The sequence below is a fragment of the Myotis nattereri genome (assembly GCF_964212035.1).
Source record: "Myotis nattereri genome assembly, chromosome: 20".
Classification (NCBI taxonomy): domain Eukaryota; kingdom Metazoa; phylum Chordata; class Mammalia; order Chiroptera; family Vespertilionidae; genus Myotis; species Myotis nattereri.
This window is the reverse complement of record NC_138096.1, coordinates 1,395,231-1,406,152: the sequence shown is the minus strand read 5'-3', so window position 1 is coordinate 1,406,152 and position 10,922 is coordinate 1,395,231. Positions and strand designations below refer to the sequence as shown.

Below are 10,922 nucleotides of genomic sequence, written 5' to 3'. Positions count from 1 at the left end.
CCTTGGTCTAAATGAAATCCCAGCACATATATATATATATATTTTTTTTGAGATAGCTTCCTTTTTTTCTAATTTTAAATATATGTTATTGATTTTTTTCACAGAGAGGAAGGGAGAGGGATAGAGAGTTAGCAACATCGATGAGAGAGAAACATCGATCAGCTGCCTCCCGCACGCCCCCCACTGGAGATGTGCCCGCAACCATCTTGACAGGAATCGAACCCGGGACCCTTCAGTCCGCAGGCCGACGCTCTACCCACTGAGCCAAACCGGTTAGGGCCACATGTTCTTTTTTTTAAAAAGTCCCTAGAAGAGTTGCCGAAGGATAATATATAAAAACACCAAGTTTATTCCCGCGCTCTGTGTTATTAAATCTTTCCGTGCGATTACAGAAGGTCAGAGAGCGTTCAATATGGCTCATCCTGTTAGAGATACGGATGCCGTCTCTTTATTACCGCACAGCTGGAATTCACGCTCCTCGTTGGAGACCTGCAGTTACTTTTTATATTAAAAAAAAACAACTAAATTTTAAAAAAACTATGTAGTTCAGTGGCTGTGGCTTATTGAAGTCGAGTTGCTGTTTCACATCACGCTACCGGAGCCCCTGAATCTTACCTCCAGGTGCCGGCTTCACTTTGGGAGTGGCTCGCATTTTTTTTAAAAAAATATATAATTATTTTAGGGTGCTTCTGCAATGTTGAGTGCCTCAGTAATTTGCATACGTCTGTATGGGGTGACTCAGTGTCATACAGATGTGACTGTGATAAAGATTTTGCAACTGTGAGAACAAGCCGCTTAAGTCCTAAACTGGGATGCGGAGTGTGTGTGTGCGTGTGTGTGTGTGTGTGTGTGTGTGTGTGTGATTTACTCTGTGAAGAAAACGAAATAAAAAGTAGAATAGGCTCCATGCTTTGATATAGCTCGGTGGAGGAAGTCAGAGTCGGGGTCTGAGATAAATGCGTGTGAAAGAAAATGCATATTCGTCGGAGAAGCCCTTAGGGAAAGTCGCCATAAACACAGAAGAAAGGAAAATGGGATTTATCTTTATATATTGTCTCCCCCAGGGGCTGCGTTTCATTGCCTTGGAGATTCGAAGGCGTGGAGAAATGTTGACTATAGAGGCATGGCAGCCAGAAATATAGATGTAACTGTAGATAGAACTATAGATATGGATTCAGATAATGTGGATAAAGGTAGCGATATATGGGTATATGGGTAAAGGTAGAGATGGGTAAAGGTAGAGATATGCAGATAACGAGCTATCCTGTTCTCTCACCCTCCTTTTCAAAATGTGCATTAAGATAACGTCACAGCACGTGTTTCCTTATAACGTGCATCGCGTTGTAACCAGTTGGCATTCTCTTCGCATCCCGGGGGCAGGCACTGAGAGCCCGTGGGCTGACGCTGTGTCTACGGGGCGGGAGCACTTCTGGTCCATTTCCTCTCGTCGTCACAGCTCTGATGTTGAAAAAGGAACAGCGTCCTCCTGGCCCCGGCTTTCTTGTTCTCGTTTCCATCGTAAAGACGGGGCGGATTTCCATTCCTTCTTACAAAGCGCTCCCTCTGTGGTGTGGTGGGGGCCAGCCAGACCCACCGGGACGGGCAACGGGGCACATTCCCTTCTTCTCTGCCATCAAACCTACCATCAGGTTTCTCCTCCGCGTCCCAGAGCCAACGGCGGGCATCCCTCCGGGGAAATCCAACCTTCTCGCCGTGGCCTGGTGCCTAAATTACTCTCCGGCGTTTTTATGGTTGGTGTTGGTCTAAATTCCATACTGAACTGAGCTGATGTGGGGCAGGGAATCGCTCCATCCTGGTCATATGACATCCCTAGAAGGTGGCACACTGTCTAGCGCACAGTAGGGACTCAATAACTAATCATCTCCCCTCCGCCCGCCCCCGCCCCAAATAAATGATGCGTTGGGGAGAAACTCGCCCAGGTCTTTTCGCAGGCTTGCGATGAATCCCAATAGTTCCCCTTTATCCTATTATTTTTCTTCTTTTACCTGAGAATTCAAAAACATAGAGAGTAGTTTTGACAGACTTGGGCTTTGTAAAGAGGACGTTAAGAGAAGGGATGGGGTTTCATTGGGGTTAAAGGTGCTGAAAATTGCCATTTTGTGAATGTTAACTGACGGAGATTTTATATGTATGAAATATATATATATATACACACACACACACACACACACACACATGTCCATATAGAGACATATATGTATACATCTAACTAATACTTACATACATATGTATGAAGTCTGAGACTTTCTGAGAATGTTTTTTTTTTCTTTTTTGCAGGAACTGACCAACCTACTACTACTACTACTACCACTGGTAAGACGGCATCTTTCCATTTTGCTGATTTTATTATGTTGTTGCCAAGTTTATATACTTAACGCTGGCAGAGTTTTTCCGTCACTACCCGATGGGATCCCTGTGTGAGGGCGCCCTTTCAGGAACTGAACGTTCTCCTGTTCCTCACACGCCTGCTCAGAAGATAGGATGTTGGGGAACCTCCCGCACACATGGCTATTTGTGCGTATTATCGCGTGTAAAGTACAGCCTTTCTTAAACTCGGGGCAGGGTTCCAATCTCTTTTAAAAGGTCAGCACGCCAAAGAAATCGAGTCCGATCACGAAGCGTTACAGTTAAAGACAGGGTAAGGAATTCCCTGAGACAATGAGAGAGAATTTTAAAACAAAATCATACGTAAGGCATAGATTCCGTCCAGAGAAACACTTTGAGACTTTTCCGGGCATTTTGTACTAATTATTTCCAAACTCGACGGTCGCACCTGAATTTTGTCTTGACGAGCATCCTGAGCCTCGGACAAGTTCCGTTTAAGTCACGTGGCGCTGAAAATAAATGTGCACCTACTGCGTGCCAAATGAGAGAGAAACCTCAGGTTGCATTTGGGGAAAAATAAATGCGCACCTACTGCGTGCCAAATGAGAGAGAAACCTCAGATTGCATTTGGGGAAAAGGAAATCGCTCCCCTTAAGTGTTACCATTATTGAAAATGCGCCATTGATTCCCCGATCAATCGTGTGGCGGGCGGTACAAATGAAGAAGGTGAGTCAAGCGCTGACACGCGTCAGCCTCGCCTCGTAAGGTGGCGTGGGCACGCGCGTGGCTCTGTTGCTTACACAGCTCGGGGACGGGGAAGTCGCTGGACTCCCGTGCGAGAAGGTCTCGGGGCCTGGCTCACCTGTTGATTTTCTCCTCCTCCCTTTCCCATGGTATCACAGTTCCGAACTCGACAGGGATGCCCAAGGCTCAGCCCACAACTTCCCGCTCACCCGCCCGCACCACGCAACTCTCACCCGCAAGCACCTCCGAGCCGGAGAGCAGCCGCCCCCCGACGACCACGCCAGTGCCTAGTATCGGGGCTCCTTCCGTAGGGACACCCCAGGGCCCGGAGAAAAATGCCAGTCAGACGGACGTGGCAGGTTGGCACCCATGTCACCTGAGACGGGAAGAGGGGAACTTATCTTTTTTAAAAATTGATTTTAAAGAGAGAGGAAGGGAGAGGGAGAGAGAGAGAAACATCCATGATGAGAGAGACTCATCAATCAGCTGCCTCCTGCACGCCCCACACTGGGGATCGAGTCCACAACCCGGGCCTGTGCCCTGATCGGGAATCGAACCGTGACCTCCTGGTTCCTAGGTCGATGCTCAACCACTGAGCCACGTCGGCTGGGCCATTTGTATCTTTTTAAAAAAATTAACTAAAATAATTCCATGCGGGCAGACGCGGGGTTAGCAGGTCGGGTCAGTTCAGAATCAGGCTGGCGATGGGAGCCGTGGGCGCCGTGCCCGCCCCTGGCCTGTGTCCACCCCCTGCGTGGGGGACGCTGATTGATGGCATGTGTCCCTTTCTCCCCGTAGGACCCACCTCCACGCAGCTGACTCTCCTTCCCACAGACACGCAGGCACCCAGCACGGCCCCCCCGCCCTCACGCACCCAGGCTCCGGGCGGCAATGGCACAGCAGGTGGGCGGGTTCTCACGTGGGGGCACGGGCAGAGGCGTGAGAGCCGCCCGTGTGGAAGGACGGGGTGCGGGGACGCCACCGCCTGCTCCGGGGGGAGGTGGCCTCGGACGCACTGGGGCGCCCTCTCCTCGATGGGTGTCGCCGGGGGTGGGATTCTCAAGATCTGAGCCGTGCCCACAGGGACCGTGTGATCTTTATTTGGGTGGAATGACACCCCGAGTCCAGTTCTGGCGAAGCGTAGCTGGGGTTTTGGGGCAGCGAGAGGCGAAGCCAGTGGCCGGATGCCCTTTCTCCGTGGGAGACGGTCCCGTTCAGCATCCGGCTGCTTGTAGGCCCTGAGCCCACTGTGCGTGGGGTTCGCGTGGCTGTGGGCCACGTGGGCGGGTGCCAGGAGGCCAGGCGTGAGCCGTGAGCCACGCGTGCCAAGAGGAACCAAGAGGGTAAGAGAGTGTCAGAGAGCGGGCGTCTGTTCAGGGATGTGAGGGTCCCCAATCTTCACCAGCTCGCAGTGGCCAATGACCTTCGTTCTCAGGTGTGACTGACAGTGAGCACCTTCCTTAGTCCCGCCCCTGTCCCCCCTCACCCCCCCCCCCACTTTACTGTCTGTCTCCCCTTTGTTGGACCCCTGGGGCGTGTAAAGTTGCAGCTTCCCGGTGAAGCTGCCCAAATGGCAGGCATCTATAGCCAGCCTTCCCTTGGCTCCTGTCCTGTTACTTTTTATTTTATTTTTAATATATTTTTATTGATTTCAGAGAGGAAGGGAGAGGGAGAGAGAGAGAGAGAAACATTGATGAGGAGAGAGGATCATGGACAGGCTGCCTCCTGCACGCCCCACACTGAGGATCGAGCCCGCAACCCGGGCCTGTGCCCTGACCGGGAATCGAACCCTGACCTCCTGGTTCACAGGTCGACGCTCAACCGCTGAGCCCACGCCGGCCAGGCCAGGTTCCTTTAAAATGTGGGCTCTGGCGACGAAGCACCTAGATTCCGAGTCGCCAGCCCTGACGCCCGTCCCTCCCGCAGCCTGGCAGGGCCTCCTCGCTGGACAGAAGGCGTCTATTGCGGGCCCACAGGAGGGATGGGTGGCTGGCGGCGTGGCTCAGCCTCATGCATCCCGGCCACGCTGGCTGCCTGGCCCCTGGGGGGGCAGCAGGACCCGGGGACAGAGCTGACGGCCGTTCTGATTGCAGGTGCCCCGAAAGCGCCGGCCCCTTCCGGCACCTCTCCTGCAGACACCATGGTGGTCCCGGCCACAGCCACCGCCAGCCCCGCACTCAGCAACCACACTGACTCACCCACACGCACCTCCAACAGCACCAGCAACTCCTCAGGTCGGACCGCAGCGCCAGGGGTGGGGGTCGGGGGGTCTGGGCTACGGATAATGAATCGGACACTTAACCTTGAACGCAGCTCCGTATGTCACGCCGGAGACTGCGGGCCGGTTCCCGCGTCACGCGTGTTTGCGTGTTGATGTGGAACATTAGGCAAAAGAAACTCCCGCCAGGCAGCTTCTTTCCAGGCGTGTTTTTCTATTTTCTTCTTCTTGTTATGAAAGTTCATGGCAGAGAAGGAAGGTGAGAGCCTCTCGGGTCGTGTAGGCCCCGGAAGCAAATCCAGCCTCTTCGACCTGCGTAGCCGACTTCGGTGTTCCCGTCTGTAAAATGGGTACAATGGTGCTCGTTTCCTTCTTATAGGACGGAGGGTGTAAAACGCCTGGCAGGGCATGGAAAGCACCAGAGGGTAACGGGCATCCTGATTAGTAATTGTAGCGGAGGGGGAGGGAGGAGGCTGAGGGTCGCACACCAGGTAGGAACGCCAGCCGGCAATGAATTCCTGGCTCTCAACTTACACGATGCTGCGTTCTGATTATGGGGACTGTCAGTTCTCTCTCTCTTTTTTTTTTAAAAAAAAATGTTTTTTATTGATTTCAGAGAGGAAGGGAGAGGGAGATAGAGACATCCATGAGGAGAGAGAATCATGGATCGGCTGCCTCCTACACGCCCCACACTGGGGATGGAGCCCACAACCCAGGCATGTGCCCCGACCGGGAATCGAACCGTGACCTCCTGGTTCCTAGGTCAAGGCTCAACCCCTGAGGATACATCTTTGGTCCATGATCTTAATTGGAAAATAAGCGAGCATCAAGTCATAAGAGCCCCCCCTCTCGCAAAGATGGGGTGCCTAGGAGACCCCTCCTTGCTGAAGAGTCTTCCCCCCTCGCCCTGCAACCTGGCAAACGCGTTAACGTTCACTCTTCTGTTCGTCTCCTTGCAGGTTTGGCCCCCACAACCCACCCAACAACACCCACTCAGCGCCTTACAACAAGCCTCACCTTCCCTACCACCACCGCAGGTGACAGCCTCACCCCCAGTCACGCAGCCACGGCACCCGCACCCGCCCGAACGCACTCACGGGAGGGCCCTTTCGTTGAGGGGTTCAATGGAGGGTCGTAGACCCGAGGGCGGGAATGGCAGCAGATGAGAACGGGGAAGGGTGTATAGAATTCGGAGGATGCAATAACCTATTGTGTCCCTGTAGTAGCATGAACATGTCTGCAAACAGATGAAGGCCTCTTTAAGCGTAGGGTGAGGTATGGGCGTGAGAAAAAAACAATTTCATCAACGAGCTGGGCGTTCCAGGTGATGGGTGATGGAGGCGTGAGCTCCAGCCACACAGCCTGGGCTGTGGGCAGAGGCAGGACTTCCAGGGTACAGTGGGCCGGCCGCCGAGGGGGGGCCTGTCCGTAATCACTGGGGTCGAGCCTGCGAGGCCACTGCCTCCCACCGATTCTTCAGCTCAAAGACCCCACCAAGCACATTCCCACCCGGTCCTGTTCAATCCTTTGTTCACACGAGATGTGTCTCAATTGGTTGAGAGAGCGACTTATTGCAAAGAGCTTGCCACGGCCGAGCTGGAGAATGAAGCCACCCTTGCCTAGTTTCTGACTCCCCCTCCCCCCCCAACAAACGTGTCCAGAGGTTATCTCTCTATATAAAAGGCTAATATGCAAAGTGTCCCTGCGGGAGTTCGACCGGGAGACCAGGAGTTCGACTGCTCACTCGCTATGACGTGCGCTGACCACCAGGGGGTGGCGCAGAAAGAAGGAAGGCCCCGGTCGGCAGCCCGAAGGCCCCGATCAGCCCTGATTGCCGGCCAGGCCTAGGGACCCTACCTGTGCGTGAATTTCATGCACCGGGTCCCTAGTGATGATGTAACTCTACTTGGAGATAAATCAAGGGATGAGGCCCTTGAGTATGTTTGGGCTGTGTGTCGCCATGTCACAGTGACACGTGTGCCCGAAAACATTTTAATAGTAATGTGACCGCAGTGGTGGTGATAATTGGGTGGATTCACGGAAGCGTGTTAGGGAACCCACTCTTTTTCGTTGATCGCATCTGAACATTTTGAGCTCAATCACTGTCCTACGTGCTTCGAATCTGGTGGGAATCCGTGAGCCCTAACTTGGTAGATTCTGCAGGACCCCCATCCCTGCCCCCGAGTGACTGTAGTGGAGAAATTCTAACATGAATGTGTGTTTTTTTCTTCCTCTATTACAGCTCCTACGACAACAAAGCAACCATGTGGTAAGTTTGCGTTCCCCGGGGAGAGCTGTGTCACTTCCGAAAAGCACTTTAATGGTTTTCTTCTTGGGGCCACGCTTGCAAGAACCCCAGCAGGGCTTCTCTCCAGATCTTAAGAGCCAGCGTCCTTGGGGGGGGAAAGGGGCCGGAGACTTGGACGTCTTAATTTTTGGAGGAGCCTCCATACTGTTTCCCACAGCGGCTGTATCCGTTTACATACCTACCAGTAGTGCATGAGGGTATTGTAGCATTGGACACTTGAAACTCTATAATTTTTTAAAATATATATTTTTATGGATTTCAGAGAGGAAGAGAGAGAGAGAGAAACATCCATGATGAGAGAGACTCATGGACCGGCTGCCTCCTGCACGCCCCACACTGAGGATCAAGCCTGCAACCAGGCGTGTGCCCTTGACCGGGAATCAAACCCTGATCTCCTGGTTCATAGGTCGACGCTCAACCACTGAGCCACGCCGGCCGGGCGAAACTATATAATCTTATTAGCCAATGCCACCCCCAGTAAATGTGATATAAACAAATAACTAAAATGAAGTCAGGTACATAAGTCAGGGAAGCATGAGGCCTGGGGTCCCCAAAGAATGAATGCCCCACACGTCTGGAGACACAGAACATCGAGAAGGCCGTGTTCGAAGGCAAAGGAAATTGTAAAGCAAGAAAACAAAAAGTTCTCAGAACCATCACCCACTGGGTCATCAGTTCAACCAGTCACTGTCGAGCCCCCCGACTCGTGACAGGTTTTAGGGGAGGACCTGGGTTTTTGGCGATGATCCCAATGGACTGGCCTTTGCTCTCATGATGTGCACAGCCCAGAGAGAAGGGCGGACATTAACCTAATAACACCCCCGCCCCCCCCAACATGGGAACTTCCCAGCTGGGGTCCTTAGCAAAGCTGTAAAGAGAGAGGAAAGAAAGCCATGGGGGAGCTGGGGGCTCCTCTGACTCCATGTTCGGGGGCGGGGGGGGGGGTGCGGCGGGGATTTTGCCAGCGATTGGATAGCTAAGGAGTTTGCATTTAACGTAGGTGTATTTGCTCTGAAAAATAAAATAATCTCGCTGTGTCATGTTCTTTCAGATGACAAATTTGCGAACGTCAATGTGACCTACGAGTATGACAATAATGATAATAAAACATTTCATGCAAAAGTAGATGTTGACGGTAAATTGGAATGTCAACCAAATCAGACATGTGGCAACAAAAGGGTCGATGGCCTACCGGAATGCCAAACGATCCATGTAAAAATATCTGATGACTCATGTGCGGATCCACCTAAAACTTTAGAATTACATGTACCACCAGGTAAATACCCATCGATCACTCCTCGTCTATTGGCGAAAAGAGTTCGTTTTCCAGTGTGCAGCCTTCCGGGAGCACAGGGCAGAGGGGAGGACGCTGGCCGGACGCTCGTCTAACCGAGTGAACAGTAGGGACCCATTCATGCCTTCCCCGCTCCCCCTGCCCCTCCCCGCCCTTCTTCTCCTGAGTGGTTCGGGCGTATTGGATTGGACTCACCTCGCTGAGCTATGATCCACAAGAATTCTTCTTTCTCCTCCACTTCATTCGAGTCATTAATACATACATGTGCATATTTATCCTTTTTTTAAAAAAAAATTCAATCCTCACCAGAGGATATGCTTGTTTTTATTGGAGAGAGAGAGAGAGAGAGAGAGAGAGAGAGAGAGAGAGAGAGAGAGAGAAACATTGATCGGTTGCCTCCTGTATGGGCCCCAACTGGGAATCGAACTCACAGCCTTTGGGCGGGCGGATGATGCTCCAACCACCTGAGCCGCCGGCCAGGGTGCTCCATGTTTATCGTTTCAAACACACGTGTGTCTGGAGCACAGTGAAGGGAGTGACAACGACAAGGGTAGGATGTTTGTGACAAGAACAGAACTGCTTTCACACAAGGAGGGAGGGTTATCGTCACGTGAGGGCCGTGGGGCAGGTGGTGCTGCTAAGCTGATGCCCAGAGAGGCGCCTGAGGTCCGCCCCCCGCCCCACCCAATGCCCTAAAGCACATCTTTTTTATAAAATTTTTATTGTTGAAAATATTACCTATGTCCCCCCTTTTCTCCACCCTCCCCGCCCCGATTGGCTCCCTCCAGCCTGCCCCGGGCCTTCAGCACCTACTGTCGGTGTCCATGGGCGATGCATCTATGCCTACATTTGGTTGATCCCTCCCACCCACCCTCCCTCCCCGCCTTCCCTCTGAGCTTCAGGGCTCCGCTCCAACGAAGCGCATCTTAACGAAATGGGGGTGCACTAGGGGTTTGTCACTTAGTAATTCAATATGATCCGTCAGTTCATGGACATTTAAGGAGTTCAGTCTGATGTTTTCTGGGAAAAAAAAAGTTTTTAAAGGTATTTTCTCTACATAGTACTGAAGTACATGATTCATTAAAACAGAAAACAGCAATTTTTTTTTTTTAAAAAAGACACTCCCCAAGGGCAAGCCCGCATAGCTCTGTGTGATCATCATTCAATAATAATAATAATAATAATAATAAATCAAAGGGTAAATGAAAAAAAAAAAAACACTGAAGATATAAATACAAAAACAAAATGGGCCGGGCATTCTTTAAAAAAATGTGTGAAAGTGCAGTTTTTTCTGGGCGATTGCTTGCGTTCTGTTTTTTGCCAGGAGCACAAATTCTAAATAAAAAGCTACCAAGATGTGTGATGTTAAAAAAAAAAAGGACAAACAATAATCAAGAAACAAACAAACAAAAAAACACCCCACGTGCAGACTTTTCCCCAAGTGACCTCAGTGCTTGGGAAAGTCCATGTCGTGAGGATGGGGTCAGTGACTATCATTGAGCACAGGAGACACCTGACGACATACTAATCACCTGTTTCTATCTTCTCTCGACAGGCCCTGGAAATTTCTGGGTAGATAAATGTATAGACCCGGAAAAAGCCGACACTTCTATTTGTTTAGAGTGGACCATAACTGGAGTAATTACGGGTTGTCACACAAATAATATTAAGTACCGCCATCAGTGTGGTAAGAATACAGCATGGATCAGAGAATGTTTTTAAGAAATATGTTTCTATTGATTTCCAAGAGGAAGGGAGAGGAAGAGAGAGAAACATCCATGATGAGAGAGAATCATGGATCAGCTTCCCCCTGTGCGCCCCACACTGGGGATCGAACCCGAAACCTGGGCACATGCCTTGACCGGGAATCGAACTATGACCACTCCCTCCTCCCCCAACTGGTTCCTGGGTAAACGCTTAACACTGAACCACACTGGCCGGGCCATTAGGAAATTATTTCCTTCCTTCCTTCCTTCCTTCCTTCCTTCCTTCCTTCCTTCCTTCCTTCCTTC

The 10,922-nt window shown here is 51.3% G+C and overlaps 1 protein-coding gene across 1 annotated transcript in view; it reads left to right on the top strand.

The window, feature by feature from the left end:
- Positions 1-3,265: 3,265 nt before the first annotated feature.
- PTPRC (protein tyrosine phosphatase receptor type C) overlaps positions 3,266-10,922 on the top strand; it is a gene marked incomplete at its 5' end in the record, with an annotated part of 28,063 nt that continues 20,406 nt past the window's right edge. Inside the window, 7 exons of the mRNA XM_081114589.1 lie at positions 3,266-3,449; positions 3,889-3,993; positions 5,184-5,324; positions 6,268-6,345; positions 7,551-7,577; positions 8,668-8,892; positions 10,466-10,597. Of these exons, the coding sequence (XP_080970715.1) occupies positions 3,266-3,449; positions 3,889-3,993; positions 5,184-5,324; positions 6,268-6,345; positions 7,551-7,577; positions 8,668-8,892; positions 10,466-10,597 (892 nt within the window). The remainder of the gene's footprint in view (positions 3,450-3,888; positions 3,994-5,183; positions 5,325-6,267; positions 6,346-7,550; positions 7,578-8,667; positions 8,893-10,465; positions 10,598-10,922) is intronic.